Source organism: Aulonocara stuartgranti (genome assembly GCF_965226115.1).
Source record: "Aulonocara stuartgranti genome assembly, chromosome: 3".
NCBI classification, from domain to species: domain Eukaryota; kingdom Metazoa; phylum Chordata; class Actinopteri; order Cichliformes; family Cichlidae; genus Aulonocara; species Aulonocara stuartgranti.
In genome coordinates, this window is record NC_138941.1 from 63333402 (window position 1) to 63351667 (window position 18266).

At 43.1% G+C, this 18266-nt stretch overlaps 1 protein-coding gene across 2 annotated transcripts in view; it reads right to left on the reverse strand.

Annotated features, from left to right (window-relative positions):
* Positions 1 to 2328, reverse strand: part of LOC309694263 (high affinity immunoglobulin gamma Fc receptor I-like) — a 56475-nt gene extending 54147 nt beyond the window's left edge. The window contains exon 1 of one of the 2 annotated variants that reach the window (XM_082514200.1): positions 2194 to 2328. In XM_082514200.1, the coding sequence (XP_082370326.1) occupies positions 2194 to 2224 (31 nt within the window). In that variant the 5' untranslated portion in view covers positions 2225 to 2328. The remainder of the gene's footprint in view (positions 1 to 2193) is intronic. The other variant, XM_082514201.1, reaches the window with a different exon arrangement.
* Positions 2329 to 18266: the final 15938 nt, after the last annotated feature.

Here is an 18266-nt window from a genome sequence, read left to right on the forward strand (position 1 = left end):
CAAGATGCATTCATAATTAACAGTAGCTGTTTCCCCCTCGGATGTCAATTAATCGTTTTAATTTTTTTTTTTCTGCTTTCTGAAATGTGTGGCTTCTGTTATATTTCAGGCGATTCATTTTCATTTCATTTTCCATTAAAAATGGCTGGGTTTGATCTCTGCCTACATTTCACTAGGGCTACCCTTGGAAAAGCCATGATTATCGAACAATGTCTTTATTGATACATAGTAAGGTGTCCAAACTCATAATTAAGGAGTTCATCAAAGGTCATGTATATGAGGGAAATAATTTAATTTTGGCTAATTTTGGCTGATAGAACAGTCTTGAAACACTTCAACATGCAAATCCTTTGTTTTCTTTTCGTTCAACTTTTGAACAAAACAAAACTGCATCCATCTCCTTTCTATATAGTTTTGTATATACTCATACAACATGTAGAATTTTGAAACAGGTCAAAGGTAGAAGTACATCTTAAACACTGTAATTAATAACAGCTTTTAAACCACTTCAGATTTTCTTTGCACACTTGGCCCAATTTCATTTTATTGTCTTGAGATTTCATGTTTTGCCTCATGCATTTCTATCTGTCTCTTTTCCTTCTTTTCACTAAAGCTGCTTTCCTGTTGGATATTGTTGAGACTAATAGCCACAACCCCCGAATCCTGTTCAAAATCTGTAACTCTGTGATCAATCCTTGTCCGGGAATGTCAGTTTTGGCCTCCGCAGCTCTCTGTGAGCAATTTTTAAATCATTTTACAAGAAAAAAAATTATTATCAAGGGCCTCACTTTTACACCCTTCTGTGGTGAATCTTCTTCCTACTTTAGGATGAATGTCAACTTTCTATCAGTTTGAGCCAATTTCACTGTCCACCCTCAAGAGATTAATTAAACAGCTGAGCAGTTCGAATTCTGGATGGTGGATGGTTTTGTTGGAATTGGGCCTTATATTCTATCTTGGATGATGATGAACTATCATTACTAGTGGGCTGTGTGTCCCGCTTTAAACATGTGATAGTGCAACCTGTTCTAAAAAAAAGAGCAGCCAGAATGATCCTGCAAACTATAGGCTGATCTCCAAACTCCCTTTCTTATCTAAAGTATTGGAGAAAATTGTGTTATTGCAACTACAGGCCTACTTAAACACAAATAGTATTAGTGATAAATCTCAGTCTGGCTTTAAACCACGCCACAGTACCGAAACGGCTCTGCAGAGGGTCTTTAACGATCTTCTTTTAATTGCTGACTCAGGTCACCCCGCTGTTTTCATTTTATTGGATTTGCCATCCATCTTCATAGACTTCAGCTTGTTCAAAATGCTGCGGCTTGTCTCCTGGAACATTTGCTTCCATTACTCCAGTTCACACTGACTTAAACTGACTATCCATCAAATATCGTATTAATTTTAAAATCTTGTTGCTTACCTTTAAAATTATAAATAACATTGCGCCTAGCTATCTTGCCGACTTTCTTAGCTTGTATACTCCTAGTCGAGCCTTAAGATCATCTGGTCAATTTATTTAACCCACACTCCTGGTTTAAATAGTGCTTCCCATCTGATAGTACGAGTGCTTGTTTTTGTACTTTGTTAATGTTTAATAACAATGACTATTGCACTACTGTGAAGCACTTTGGTGTACTTTTGGTTTTAAATGTGCTATCTAAATAAAATTGTATTGTATTGTAACTTAACCCAAAGGAAGGCATCTGTGCATCCAGCTTAAATCCATGAAAACATCATCACATTCAAAAGAAAAGTTTTAACCAGTTTAATGTTTAGTGTTTTGTTTTACAGGTGACCTCTTCTGGTCATTTCAACGGTGATTGTATCCTGAGAGCTCTTTTCTTCTTTCTTGAAGTTTATGCCTTTCATACCTCAAATGTGTGAAAAAGATATAACAGTAAAATCCCCCCCACAAAAGAATATGTTATTCATCGGTAGCTACAAAGTTCATACACCAGCTTTTAAACAGTTAATATTTTTTTTTGCACATTTGGTCATCGCATTTGTTTCCTTATGTTGAAACTCACGTTTTAGAGTTCAATTTGTCTTGTAAAATTAAAGTCTGCAACTTTGAAAGTAAAAGCTTAGTGTTCTTTTTGTACAACTTTGACATTAGTAATGTAATTTTTATAATATAGACAAATTTTAATAATTAATTATTTTATAATATAGGCAAATGTCTATACTTACAGAGCAGGCAAAGCAGAGTGGTTTGTCCCATCGTATCGTTAAGTCACATGAGGTTCAGACTATTTCTTACAGCAGTTAAGCCCACCTCCTTCCTCTTTGAGATTTACAGTGTAGTGTGGTTTTCTCTCACCACTACTTGAGGTGCACAGCAGAAAATGTACCAAGAAAATTGGTGCAGTTTTTAAGAATGTCGCTATTCTATAGGAAAGACAAAGAATCTGAACCAATGAGATAAAAGGAAAAAAGAGAGCGATGCAATTAACGAATTAAGTAAGTGAAAGTGTAAGTGATTTAGCAGGTTCAGCTGTCATTTAGGCCCTGACATTAAATCAGGTTGTTAGTCAGGCAGCACTTCTTGAAATCCTAGTGGATCCAGACTAAGCAATATTCCTGGCTACTCTTTGATTCCTGCATTCCAGTTTCCCGCTTTCAGGTTTCACGGGTTAACCTGAACTCAGAACTTTAAAAAAAAGTATTTTACATGCCAAAAAAAATTTTATTTTAAGGTTCTTTCCTACAAATTTTCTTCTTGTTTACGTCTTTGAAATACCTTTAGTAAAAAGTCAGCCAGAAACACAGGTTTCTGTACCTTTTGCCTCTAACATTGTGTAACAGATTAAGATCAGATGGTGGCGTATTTAGGAAAATATATTTGTTATGGCCTGTAATGGGGTAACTGTGCCCCCTAGAGGAGTAAAACTGCACAAGAATGGCAATTTATATTGTTTTTATTAAAAATGAGTTAGGCAGCCAAATACAGTTGTTGATTTAGTTCTGAGAGTCAGGCTTATGCTGCTTTGTACCATTCCTCACAAGCATAAAATCCATATTTCTGGTAATTCTCCCAAGCATTTCCTAAATAATCATTTTAATTCTCTAAAATAATTAAACTAATGATGGCTGATATGAAACAGATACAAGCTTCAAACTCGAAGTTGCATTTTTCCTGAACCATTCAGGGAAAATGCCAGAAAAACACACATGAACAATAATTGTTCTTCCCCTGACTGATTGTATGGCTGGTCTAAACCAATGGGTACTGCTACACAATGTGAGATGCTTCGTAAAAATCAATGTCCCCTTCCACAGCACTGCTACTGTAGAGGTTCATGACAGATCCTCCTTAGTTACACAAGCAGCACCCTCTGTTCCCCAAGCACTTCTACAGCCAACTACTACATTACATAAGTTTATAGAATCAACTGACCAATCAAGCCATTTTCCCAAAATTACATATCATTCACCCAAACCCTAGTTACAATCATCATATCTACAGGCAGATGTTGTCCTATTACAAGAGACCCACAGACCTCTTAGAGGTTCGAATGAACTTAAAACACCTGAGTTTCCTAATGTGTTCTCAGCTTGTTATAATTCTAGACAAAGGGGAGCAGCAATTTTAATACATAAAAATATTAATTTCACAGTACTCGATACAGTTATAGATCCAGAGGGCAGATTCTTAATCATTAAACTATCTATACGTGATAAAAAGCTATGTATTGCAAGTGTATATGGTCCAAATGTTGATGATCCCTCATTCTTTCACGGTTTTTTCAGTGCACTCTCTGAACACTTAGATGGCACACTTGTTCTTGGAGGTGACCTCAACCTTGGACTAAATGAAGACATGGATAGGCTCAATACAGCGGGAACTCAGCGTAATTGGCAGTCCACAAATATAATCAAACAGTATATGAGCGACTTTGGTCTTTGCGATGCATGGCGCTCCCTTCACCCCACCAGTAAGGAATATACTTTTTTCTCACATGTCCATCACTCCTACTCTCGTCTGGATTATTTTTTGGTCAGCAGCTCACTGCTGAACGACATTTCAGACACTGAGATTCACCCTATAGCTGTCAGCGATCATGGTCCTGTATCTTTAACACTAATGCACAAGAATAATACTACGCCAAGAAAAAACTGGAGATTTAATATATCACTACTTAAAGATGAAGACTTTATTAAATATTTTAAAAAAGAGTGGACTTCATATTTGAACTATAATGACACTCCCGAAACATCAGCTTCTGTTCTATGGGAAGCAGGGAAAGCTGTGATGAGAGGTAAAATAATTTCTTTCTCATCACATAAAAAGAAAAAAGAAAACAAAAATATTCAGGAATTAGAAAAAAACATCAAATCACTAGAAGAAGCCTACGCGTCCCACCAAGATCAGGAAACATTGAACAAAATACGCAAAACAAAACTAGAATTAAATGAGATAATTAATAAAAAAACAAAATTCTTAGTACAAAGACTACGCCTACAAAATTATGAACATGGTAATAAATCCGGTCAATTTCTAGCAAACCAGCTAAAAATAAATAAAGAAAAAACAACTATATGTGCTGTTCAAGATTCATCTGGGAACACAATATATGATCCGATGCAAATAAACAACATTTTCAGGGATTTCTATAAAACGTTGTATTCACCACAAATAAACCCATCTAAAAAAGAAATTGATCAGTTTTTGAACAACACAACTCTTCCAAAATTATTGGACACTCAAGCAATGGCACTGGATTCACCACTGACACCAGGTGAACTCCAGGAAGCCCTGATAAGTATGCACAATAATAAGGCTCCAGGTCCAGATGGCTTTCCTGCAGAATTCTACAAAGAATTCTGGTCGATTCTAGCACCAGTTTTCTACAGAACGTTGTTGGAAATTAAAGAAAAGGGCAGACTTCCATCAAATATGAATTCTGCAAACATTAATCTCCTGCTAAAACCAGGCAAAGACCCTGTATATCCCTCAAGCTATCGTCCAATATCCCTTATAAATGTAGACCTTAAAATAATCTGCAAAGCTCTCTCAAAGAGACTGGAGAAAATAACCCCCCTCTTAATTCATCCTGACCAAACTGGTTTCATAAAAGGTAGGCACTCATCAACAAATACACGTAGATTACTTAATTTGATAGACTACTCATACAGTAAAAACCTAGAAACTACAATATTCTCTTTAGACGCAGAAAAAGCATTTGACAGAGTTAACTGGAAATTTCTATTTGCAACTTTACACAAATTTGGTTTTGGATCCTCTTTCATAAACTGGTTAAAAATATTATATAATTCCCCAACAGCTTGTGTTAGAACAAATGACCAGACATCCTCCAGCTTCTGTCTCTTGAGGGGCACCAGGCAGGGATGCCCACTCTCCCCTTCACTATTTGCAATTTTTATTGAACCACTAGCAGCAGCAATTAGACAGAATTCAGTAATTAAGGGCATAAAATGCAAGAACGTGGAACATAAAATCAGCCTTTATGCGGATGATGTGTTACTCTTTCTCCAAAATTCACAAACCAATATCTCTGGGGTGATTGAATTGATAAACTGCAAGAATATCAGATTACTCAATTAACTGGTCAAAATCTACAGTCCTACCGATTAATTGCTCCTTCCATAATTCCTCTTCTACACCACTGCAATCGGGAAATATAAAATATTTAGGTATTAATGTTTCTCCCAAGCTTGCAGATCTAACTAAATTAAACCATATCCCACTTTTAAAGAAGGTAGAAGATGATCTGGCTAGATGGAAATGTCTACCCATATCACTCATGGGAAGGGTTGGCGCTATAAAAATGATGGTCTTACCAAAAATAAATTATTTATTCTCAATGATCCCAACTAAACCGCCACAAGATTGGTTCAGATCTCTAGATTCATGTATGTCCAAATTCCTTTGGAAAAATAAACCCCCACGTATAAGCTTAAAAACACTACAAAAGACCAAGGATAAAGGAGGACTAGAACTGCCTAACTTTCAGCACTACTTCTTAGCCAACAGGCTTCAGTTTATCTCAGGATGGCTAAAACACACCCTCTTAGATGAACCTTGGCTAGATGTAGAACAAGCACTCTGCAATAATCTAGAGATCTCAGACCTACCATTTATCAGCTCAAACATCCAACGACATGAATGCTTTAAAAGCATCAACATCGGCTCTTCTCTGACAGCATGGTGGGAGTTTCTAAAATTGACGGCGTCTTCATTAATCCCATGCAAACGTACACCTATCTGGAACAACCCTGACATATTACAAAACAATAATATGATAAACTTTTCAGATTGGAGTGATAAAGGAATCAAATATTTAGAACATATACTAGAAGGGACAGAATTTATTTCATTTGACGGACTAGTTACACAATATGGGATCAACAAGAAAAGATTTTTAGAATATCAACAAATTAAATCCATAGTAAAAAAGAAATTTAAACCGGGTCAAGTTGAACTACAAACACCACCAAGTGTGGTTCAATTTCTTACTCTTAAACCCCCCAAATTACTATCCAAAATATACAGAATGCTTTCTAAAACAGATGAATCAATATCACTTCCTATTGCAAAATGGGAAGCGGATTTATCAGTTAACTTAGACCTAAACTTCTGGTCTCAGATTTGCTTAAAAACCTTTCATCTAATTAGAAATCCCAGTCTTCAATTAATTCAATACAAAATATTACATAGAGTGCACTATACAGGTCATCGGATGTTCAAGATGGGCTTTACGTCTACCAACAACTGCTCACACTGCCAAACCAATTCACCGGACAATTATATCCACGCTCTTTGGTTCTGTCCACCAGTTCAGAAGTTTTGGCGCGAGATATGTGAAGACTTATCGAAGTGTCTGAAATGTAACATTCCAACTTCCCCCTTAGTGTGTTTGTTGGGCAGCTTAGATAATGTCACTTCAGAAAAGAATATCGCCCATATGGTTTTCACTGCCCTATGCATAGCCAAGAAAACAGTCCTTATGAACTGGAAAAATAAAAATAATCTTAATTCTAACCAATATAGAAATTATCTATTAGATTACATTAGTCTTGATACAGCCTCTGCCACCACATCAGATCAATTGCTCTGGGCTCCTTTGATCAGCTCCATCACCTAGTGGGGGTGGGGGGTCATAGTTTGGTCCCGCCTTCACTGTTGTGATTGGTGTGGGGGTAGGGACAGGCTTAGGGCGTCGGGGGGTTCCCCGGAGGCATCTTCCTTGGGGGGCTCAACCCGGGGTAGCGGTCATGTCCGGTTAGGGGCTCTGTTGGCTCTCCGGTGACTGTTTCCTCGCGGCTGCGTGCAGCGGGGCTAGGGGAGGGTCTGTGCTGACGGACGTGGGTTACTGACCTGGTAGCCTGGCTGCCCCTGGGTGGGTCCGGGATGGGCGTGAGGTTCTGGGGGCGCTCCGTCTCTGGGCTGGGACCCGGACCGGGCCTCGGGGGCTTGGGTCCTGGTTGGTGTGTTGCCGGGGTTGTGGGCGGGTGGGTGCATGGGGGCCCAGCCCTGGAGCAGGGTGCCGCCGGTGCGTCGAGCCACCTGGGGGGCTCTTCAACTGGTGGGGGAGATTGTCACATCTTGCAGGAGCTTTCCTCTCCTCAGGAGCTGCCTCTGCAGGAGGGGGAGATACAGGAGAGGTGGAGGAAGATCTCAGCCTGGGTGTTTATTGTCTTATGTAGTCTGGAAGATGAGTGGATGGTGGGGTGGGTGCAGTTTTCTCTGTGGTGGGGTTGGGTGGACTGTCCCGGGCTCTGTGGGGCCGGGCGGCGCTGCTGCACTGGGCCCGGTCTGGATGGGCCTGGGCCCCCTTTCCCTGGCGGGTCGCGGAGTATGGGGGTGCCTACTGGGGTCAGCGGGGGAGCTGGCCCCAGGGAGGGGTCACTTGCCCCTCCCTTTCTTCCCTCCCCATCTCCAGCTGCCTCCCTCTTCCCGCTCCACCACAACCACCCACACATGCAGGGCCTTGGAGTAGGGGTATGTCACCAGGGTGCAGAGGAGGCTACCCCCCCCTCTGTCCCCTTCTGGCTGCCTCTGCCTCAATTTTATCCCACAACTTAGACATTGACATTACTCACACTCTCATTACACATACATATAGGATCTTGGGGGTGGGCACGATACACGGAGTCCAAAGTACCATCAGGGTGTACACCCCACCCCTGGCATCGTTGCCCACCTCTCAATTTTAAATACACGTAGACATTGAGGGCTAGCAGGAGGGACCATGCGCTTACCTGCTGCTCTCTGGCAGGTAGCTCCAAGCCCTCCTGGGTTTTAAATGCACCTTAGAACACACATGCATCAACATTACAATGAGCGGGTGGAGGGAGGTTCGGAGTCTTCTCTCACCCCCGTTCTCTGCGACCTGCTGGAGCAGGGGGGCTAGGACTAGGAGGAGGAGTTGGCCGTCCGACTGCGGTCTGGAGTGTGGAGCCTTCCTGCTGCTGCGGAGTCGGGGCGGTCTGCCTCCCCCCACCGCAGGGAAAAGGGAAACACCACCTGGGTCTGGGTGCAGTTCCCCCCTCCAGGGGCGGGGGCACCTAGACCCGGTTTGTAGAGTACGCTTGGGGAGTGTGATCGTGTGTACAACGTCTCTTTATGTCTGTCTCCACGTTGGTTGAGTGTGGAGTAAGTGCATATGAGAGCATGAGGGTGGAAATGGATGTTTGTGTCTGTGTGTGCCTGTATGTCTGTGTCTATATGTCAGGTTGGGTGTCAGGCGCCACCTCTCTGGGGACATCTCAGGCCCTCCAAGGTTTGGAGGCCTATCTCCCCCTACCACCACTTCCCCTGCCAGTGGCGGACCCCCTCAGACATCGGTGCGTTGGTGGTTCTTTGTGTCCGGGGATGGGCGTCCAGGTACACACCGGCTCACTCCTTGGCGGCCGCTTATCGGGGCCTGGAGCCTGGGGCTCGCTCGGGCCACTTCGGAGGTGGGGTGCCCCCGGCCTCTCGGCCTGGGGCTCGGTCACTCAGGCGCAGCTGGCTGCCGGCGGAGCTCACGGGCGCGTCACTGCAACTCCCCCTGGCTTCTGCTCCGCGGCTGCTGAGTGAGCCCTCATCTGGGACTCTCCTCAGCTCTTTCCGGGACAGTGGCGCAGCTGCCCCTCTGTTGGTCTTCCTTGGTCTCTTGTGTTCTGGGGGCCTCTGGATGTCTGGAGTTTTGATCTCCTCCACACCTGCTTCACGCCCTGGAGGACGGGGCTGTGGCCCCCCCACACCCTCTAGCAGATTATTACATGAAGGAACCTTTTAAAAAAACAAAAAACAAGCGCGTCCATGCTCACAGGTGTACACACGGGTGATCACACCCACAAACTACACCCTTTTTGGCTCCTACCTCAAAGCACACTGTGTTCTGTTGATCTTATGTGCTGCACAATAATGTTTAACATTTAGTATTTACTGTCATATTCCCATATATCATTGTGATGTTGTTTATTCTATTACTCTTGTTCTCTTCTGCTTGCTTTCTTTTTTCTTTCTCAGCAGGTGATCCAGGTGATTGATATATGCATTTTTTTCTCTCTGCCCGTTCTGTTGGTTTTTGTCTTTTGCCCTTCTCCCCCGTCCCTCTTCTCAGCTGTTTCTCTTTCCCTCTTTCTTTCTCCCCTTCTTTCCCCCAGTCAAGTCTGTCCCGTATTCAGTAAGTGAAAATAAAATAAACAATAAAAGGTGAATCAAATGGACCATTACGGCAAGGCTGGGATGGTCAGTTTGGTAAAGTAAATCCGTTGGGCATCTTTCTTTGCCTTTAGACAACAATTCTGATGGCAAAAGAGCCAAACGGGACAGGCAAAAAAAACAAAAAAAAACAAAAAAAAAAACAATCATCATATGATTATTGAAAAAATGTTTTTCTGTCACCAGATGTCACTAAAACAAAGCATTGAATAAAGGAACCCATTTTAAATAAAACTGATAAAAATGTTCAATACTGGTTTACTTTTCTATTTGCACATCGCTAAATGTGGATCCAAATTCAGACTCTTGAGGCAGAATGGAACCTTAACTAAAAGTGAGTCTTTATATATGGGTGTGCAAAATACAAATGAAAAGTGTAGGCAGCTGGGGAACACAGAAGGAACTAACCAGCCATAACAGGACGAAGGAAGCAAAACAGGATGAGAGATTGTGAAAATAAAAAACGGCAATCGGCATGAATAATCAGGTCTAAACTACTGGTGAAAAATCTTTCATGACATTGCAGATTTCTGATATTTTGTGTAAATGCAAGCATGTAACGCAGGCCTGGACCTGGAGCCTGGGCCTGGAAAGCAGGGCTTGAAACAGTTCTGTTCTGTTTTCTAGCTTTCCAGGGCCGGTGTCCTGCAGGTTTTAGATTTGTCCTTGATCCAACACAGCTGATGTAAACGGCTAAATGACCTCCTCAACATGTCTTGAAGTTCTTCAGAGGCCTGGTAATGAACTAATCATTTGATTCAGGTGTGTTGACCCAGGGAGAGATCTAAAACCTGCAGGACACCGGCTCTCGAGGCCTGGAGTTGCCCACCCCTGATGTAACATTTTGATTATTTCAAATAAAAAACAAATGTGAAACATTTATTCTTGCATGAACCACCACACATTGTGTAGCTTTCGTACTTATTTACATAAAGTCAAAATTCACATGTTTTATGTAACTCGAATGTTTAATTATGTGGGCTTAAGAAAATAAAGTTATAGACTATATTTATATGAAACACGTGCATACTAACTGCATTTGATGAATTTTAACCATATATACAATGCATCTTTGATTTCCACCCTCTAGATCCCTCCCTGGCACTAAAGTCCCATATTGTTGCAAGAAAGAGGTTGTGTCATATTTGTCATATGTCAAAGTCTGTTCTCCATGCCATTGTCAGGAACCTGGTGTCACAGTCCTGGGTCGGTGACGCCAGTGTTTTCTGTTTTCTATTATTAATCTTAGATTTCTTGATGTGTCTTTGTTAGTTCTTAGGTTTTGGTTCTGTGTTAGCATTGTGCCTCTGAGTTTAGTCTGTGGATTTTTACTTTGAAGGTCATTGTATTCTGTTTTGCTTCCTCCCCACCTCATATTTGTAATTACTGTCAGCCGTGTTTCCCACCTCTCTTTTTAATGTCTGCGTGTGTTCCCGTTCGTTGTTGCGTCATCCCCATCCTAGCCTGTGTGTTCTGTTTTCTAGCTTTCCAGTTTGGTTTCTGTTTTCCTTTTTGCCAGCAATAAACCTGAGATTCTTTGAGTTTAATTTTCCGCCTCTGTGAGTCTGCATATTGGGTCAGTTTCCTGCCTGCCTTCACACAGACCATGACACCTGGGTCTAAGGAACCGAGGGTCCATGAGCAGTTGGTGACTCATATTATATTATCTGTTTTTGCTGCACTGTGCTGCAGTTCCTGTGTTTTCATGCTTGTATGTATAGGCAGGTGTATGTGTGTCGGTGTGATAGGCACCTTCATGCCTGGTGGATGTGGCCCTGCCAGGTGGCTGACCACACCTGAAGATCATGCTACGCACCTGCAGCTGATCAGCCTGTAGGAGGAGCTACTTAGGCTACGTTCACACTGCAGGTGAAAGCGCACCAAATCCGATTTTTTTGGCCCTATGCGACCCATATCCGATCATGGTATGACAGTGTGAACGTCGCAAATCCGATATTTTCAAATCCGATCTGGGTCACTTTCGTATGTGGTGCTGAATCCGATACATATCCGATGTTTTAGAAAGCGACTGCTGTTTGAACGGTCATGTCGCATTAAATACGTCTTTTACGTCACCGACACAAGACAGACGCCAATTATACGCGCCAGAGAAGCGCCCGAGAAGACATCGCGAACGCTTCCTGGCCATCCGGTGTAGATGTCAGTGAAACTGTTGGGAAGACAACGTTGGAGAAACGTGAACATTTTATTTGTACTGTGTAATCTGCAGATTCTGACAGAAATCTGCAACTATCCTTTGAAGCACCGCTCCTCTCTAAAACAGCAATAAGGATAATTATTAGGTTATTTACATTATTATGTAAATAACAAAATAACTTAAAGCAAAAATTGGGAAACGTAAAGTCCGAAGACTTTATATTAACGGCCATCAGTCAAACAATACTGTTTGCTCTGGGTCTAAACAGAGTGCGTTGTGTGTGACGCCTTCTTTTGCGCATGTGGGCCGCTTTGAGCGTTCACACAAGAGCGCGTTTGCTGTCGCATTTTATTTGTAGTGTGAACAAGCAGACAAAAAAATCGGATTTGATCAAAAAATCGGAATTGAGCATTAAGACCTGCAGTGTGAACGTAGCCTTAGGAGTGTGGTGGAGCTCTCTTTGACGGTGGATTGTTGCGTGGTGTAGCCCAGAGTAATTTCCTGCACTTATTTCCTGCCATTGAACGCATCACAAATGCATGACTCCAACCACATGACTTTGCTCAGCCAATCGAATGGCATGTAGGCCATAGTAAGCCTGTCCCGGCTTCCTCCCGTCAGATGCGTGGAGGCAAGCCAGGTGACAGAGCTGTTGCAGATGCTGATTACTGTGAGCCAGAGCCATAATGTTGTTGTGCACTGAACAGAACGGAATTGGCCAGGTGAACCTTTTTTGGGTATGGAAAAGGATGGCGAGCCAATGAACGGCTAGGAGCAGGACTCATTCTGCATTGAAGCTTCCACTGGACTGGTAGGAAGCTATCAAAGGCGACGCTCTGTCCCGTAATTTCCGAATACACTGATTTCCACAATCATACACACCAGTTCCCCCGTTTATGGACAATAGCGCTTGGACATCTCTCATGGATATCCAGATAAAACTCATGGACTTCAATGTGGATCAGTGTTTTCGATGTTAACATGTTATTTATGGGGAACTTTTTTTGAGAATCTATATTGCTTGGTATAAGCCAGAAGAATTTGCTTAGTTGTTTTTGTGCACCCCCACTGGGTTTTTCTATTAATTAAATAGCTACAGCAGGAATGATTATTTAAGCTTTCATTTTCTTTTCTTAATTTTCTTTGCTTTCGGTTAAATACATGGTACCTGCAAAAGCATTTTGTGTTGTGTGTATTTAATTACTGCCCATCAGCTCCAGTAGCATTCCTAAATCTTCTGATTAATAATAACCACAAAATCACACTCAATCCCTAGCCTGTATTAACTCATTAGCGCTACATCAGTGTTACATTTCTTGGCGAACCAGCCAGGAGCTGATTTGGTTAGTAATTAATGTATATTCAAACTCACCAATTCATTTTTCCCCATAATGGAAGTTTTTGAGACACTTGCCATTAAGATCCCAAATGCGGTTTTAGTTGACGGAGTAACTGAGCACTCAGTTAATGAAGTTGTACTTTTCCTTGAACAGTATGGTGACATAGCTCGCAAGGTTACTATAGATTCACCAGGATCTGAATTTAATGACATGCTAGTCGCTGAGTACGCTTCGGGTTTATCTTTAACGCGGTTGTCTCAGTTGCTACCGCACACATCTATGTCAGATTCAGGTGACAAACTCCATATTGAAAGTCTATCTGAAGTTTATGCATCAAGAGTTAGTGGTTCCAAGACAAATACTTACTTGGCAGACTTAAAAAGAATAGCCAAATTATCTGGGAGGGATTATGCAGAAGTCCTCAGTGAGGGGATGACCCAGATACGCCGGTCCCTTGCAGAGCTCAACCCAGAGACTCCAGTGGTTGCAAAACCAGAACTAGAAGATTCAAACCCTCCCGATTCAGTCTTTCCTTCTTCACTACCAGCCCCTCTTCCATCTAAGTCCCCTTCTGTTACCAGTAGTGCTGAAGCGCACGGCGGAGAGAGGCATTCTGCCTCCATTCCAGCGGCTGATCTCAACCCTCCTGAAGTACAACGCTATGTTGTGGAACACGTTGTTCGGAGTGGGGACAGCTCGCTGCATGCATTCCATCGACTGAGAGCGTTTTCTGGTAAAGTGCCCAGGCCAATCCAAGAGACAGATTATGATATATGGCGGTCAGGGGTCGAATTAGCCCTGAAAGATCCATCTATATCTGATCTGCAGCGCACCAGACTGATTCGTGACAGTCTACTGCCTCCTGCCTGTAATATGGTAAAGCATCTCAGCCTTGACACACCACCAGAGGTCTATATGAAACAACTTGACTCAGCCTATGGCACTGTGCAAGATGGAGATGAGTTATACGCCAAGTTCATGGACACCTTCCAGGACAGCGGGGAAAAGCCTTCGGCCTATTTGCAACGTCTGCAGGTGGTGTTACAGCATGCAGCAAAAAGAGGGGGTGTTTTAGAGAAAGACATAGACAACAGACTGTTGAATCAATTCTGCAGGGGATGTTGGGATAACAATTTAATATCGGAACTCCAACTTAAGCAAAAGAAGCACAACCCCCCCAAATTTACTGAGCTTCTATTACTCCTTCGAACTGAAGAGGACAGAGAGGCAGCAAAGACATTAAGGATGAAACAGCATTTGGGACCGACAAAACAGAAAGCCACCACTAATGCCCAGTTTGCCAATACTGGAGAAGAAACTAACCTCTGTGCTGCGCTAACCACTCTGACTAAACGGCTCTCACAACAGATGGCAGCTATACAACAGCAGCTTTCAGCTTTGACAGCACAGCAGTGTAATGTCAAACCACCGGTTGCTGCCTGCCCAGCTCCAAAGCTCTATGGGCCAAAGAAGGTTGGTAAGAATCCAAAACCTAGCGTCTCCAGCCCTAAACCAGGGTTTTGCTTCCGCTGTGGAGAAGATGGTCACATTAAGCCACAATGTGAAAATGCACCCAATTCAGCATTGGTAAGTGCCAAGCGGAAGCAATTTGACAGCAAACAAAAGTGGCAGAAGCAAAAGTCCTCTGCTTCTGAGGATTTAAACTAGTTCCAGTTCCTGTTGAGGGGCAAACAGGAGCTGAGCTGGACCAACCTTGTCCCGCTGAGAACAAAAAGCATGCCAAGTGTGCAAAGTCGCAGACAAAGATCCACACTAGATTACCACCAGGATTAGTTGGATCCAGATGTACAGCAGAAGTCAACATTGCAGGTTGCAACTGCCCGTGTCTACTGGATACTGGTTCCCAGGTTACCACAATTCCAGTTTCATTCTATAATGAGCATCTCTCCGATCAGCCAGTCCACCCATTGAATGAGCTTCTTCATGTGGAGGGGGCTGCCGGTCAATGTGTTCCATACCTTGGGTATGTTGAGGTTGCCATGACATTTCCAAAAGACTTTCTTGGGAGTGACTTCCCAGTTCAAACGCTTGCACTTGTTGTTCCTGATGTGAGACCTGATTATCCAACCTCAGTACTTGTTGGCATGAATACACTTGAAATTCTTTATGAACAATTCTCTTCTAGTAACTGTTCATCATTCCAGCCTACCTCTTACGGGTACAGAGCAGTTCTGCAAACTCTCCAAGTGACATACCAACAGAATTGGATTGATCATCTTGGTGTTGTGACGACCCTTAGTAAATCTCCTGTGCTAATTCCAGCTGGCTGCACAGTTGTGGTCGAGGGTTCTGCCAAGCTTCTCAGCCCAGCTAGTCAATGTGTTGTCATTCAGCACCCGGGTTCAGGCCTGCCGGGTGGTTTGTGTGTCAGTAATTGTCTAGTCGCTCTTAAAGGTGGTACACATACTCAGGTTCCAGTTGTTGTGTCAAACAGAACAGAGCAAGACATCTACATACCAGCTTTGAGTGTCATTGCAGAGCTGGGAGCCTATGACTGCATAGTCTCTGAGCACAGTGTGACCAACCCCCCAGATCGGGAGATGGTGTCAACACCCCTCACTTTCAAATTTGGCGAGTCACCAATACCAGCAGAATGGAGAGAACGGATCACAACAAAACTAAATGCCATGTCTGAAGTTTTTTCACATCATGACTTGGATTTTGGTTGCACTAAGGAAGTGAAGCATCACATCAAGCTCCATGACAATACCCCTTTTAAACACAAAGCAAGACCTATTCATCCCCAGGACATAGAAGCTGTTCGTAAACATCTTCGAGAGCTTCTAGATGCTGGTGTTATCAGGGAGTCGGAGTCATCATTTTCATCACCAATAGTGGTTGTCAAGAAGAAAAATGGAGACATTCGACTATGTATTGACTACCGCAAACTCAACCTGCAAACGATTAAGGATGTGTACGCATTGCCCAACTTGGAGGAATCGTTTACAGCACTCACTGGATCGAAATGGTTCTCTGTGCTTGATCTCAAATCTGGTTATTATCAGATAGAGATGGATGAAGCTGATAAAGCCAAAACCGCTTTTGTGACGCCAATTGGGTTTTGGGAGTTCAACCGAATGCCTCAAGGAGTTACTAATGCACCTTCAACGTTCCAAAGACTCATGGAGAGGTGCATGGGAGACTTGCACTTGAAAGAGGTCCTCGTGTTTTTGGATGATTTGATCATATTCTCCAACACTCTTGAGGAGCACGAAGACCGTTTGCTGAGGGTGTTGAATCGCTTGAGAGAATTTGGGTTAAAACTTTCTCCAGAAAAATGCAAATTCTTTCAGACATCCGTCCGATACTTGGGCCACATTGTTTCAGAAAATGGTGTTGAGACAGACCCAGAAAAGGTTGCCACCTTGAAATCCTGGCCAATTCCAACCAACCTGAAGACCTTGAAATCTTTTCTGGGATTCGCTGGCTACTATAGGCGTTTTATTAAGGGATATGCCATGATCGCCAAGCCACTCAACAACCTCACACGTGGATACCCATCCACACACAAAAGCTCCAAAAATGAGACTTCTAAGAGCTCACAGTTTGATCCCAAGCACTCCTTTGGTTCCAGGTGGAGTCCTGAATGTCAGTTGGCTTTTGATACCCTCATTGACAAACTTACCACTGCACCAGTTCTAGGTTTTGCTGATCCGGCACTGCCTTACATTCTCCACACAGATGCCAGCACCAACGGATTGGGCGCTGCCCTTTACCAAGAGCAAGAGGGGAGACTTAGGGTGATAGCCTATGCTAGTAGGGGGTTGTCATCCAGTGAAAGTCGTTACCCAGCTCACAAGCTTGAATTCTTGGCACTGAAGTGGAGCGTGACAGAAAAATTTCATGATTACTTGTACGGAGCAAGCTTTACAGTGGTCACGGATAACAACCCACTTACCTATATCTTGACATCAGCAAAGTTGGATGCTACCGGCCATCGTTGGCTGGCTGCTCTTTCTACATTCTCGTTCAAGATACAGTATCGAGCAGGCAAGCAAAACCTGGATGCAGATGCACTTTCCCGTCTGCCCCATGATGGTACTTCCTCTGGGGAACCTGCTCAAAAAGATGAGGAGCTAATTAATCAGTTTACTCAACAACATCTCTCAAGCAGCAGTGATGGTGAAATATCAGCTGAAGTTGTCGATGCGATTTGCCAAAGTGGTGTTGTCAGGACCCAAGCTGAGAATAGTTTGGTTGAATCCCTGTCCATCAACACAGCAGTGCTTCCTGAGAATTACTCAGAAGATTCACATGGACTTCCTGTTATTTCCACCATATCCCATTCTGAGCTTTATGAAAAACAGAGAACTGATCCAACTCTTCAGGAGGTTATTCACCAGTTGGAGTCAGGAGAAAAAGTTCCTCTGACAGCCAGGAAAGAGCTTCCTGAAATTCCTCTTCTCCTTCGCGAACTGAACAAATTGGAGCTGATTGATGGTATCCTCTATAGGATAAGATATGAAAATGAACAACCATCATACCAACTGGTCCTTCCGACAGAACTGCGGCAAACTGTTCTCCACAGCCTCCACAATGATATGGGCCACCTGGGAGTGGAACGGACCCTTGACCTTGCCAGGACTCGGTTCTATTGGCCAAGAATGGCAGTGGATGTGGAAAATAAAATAAAAACCTGTGGCCGGTGTATTCGCCGGAAAAGCTTGCCGGAGAGAGCTGCTCCTCTGGTTAACATTCGGACATCACGTCCGCTTGAACTCATTTGTATGGATTTCCTCAGTCTCGAGCCCGATACCAGCAACACCAAAGACATCCTGGTACTGACAGATCATTTTACCAAATATGCCCTTGCCATTCCAACACCAAACCAAAAGGCAAAAACTGTGGCTAACTGTCTTTGGGAAAACTTCATTGTTTATTATGGAATTCCAGAAAGACTCCATACAGATCAAGGGCCAGACTTTGAGTCGAAATTGATAAAGGAGTTATGCGCCCTGTTGGGAGTCCAAAAGTGTCACACAACACCGTACCATCCAAGAGGAAACCCAGTAGAGAGGTTTAATCGCACTCTACTGGCCATGTTGGGAACTCTTGAATCCAAACAGAAATC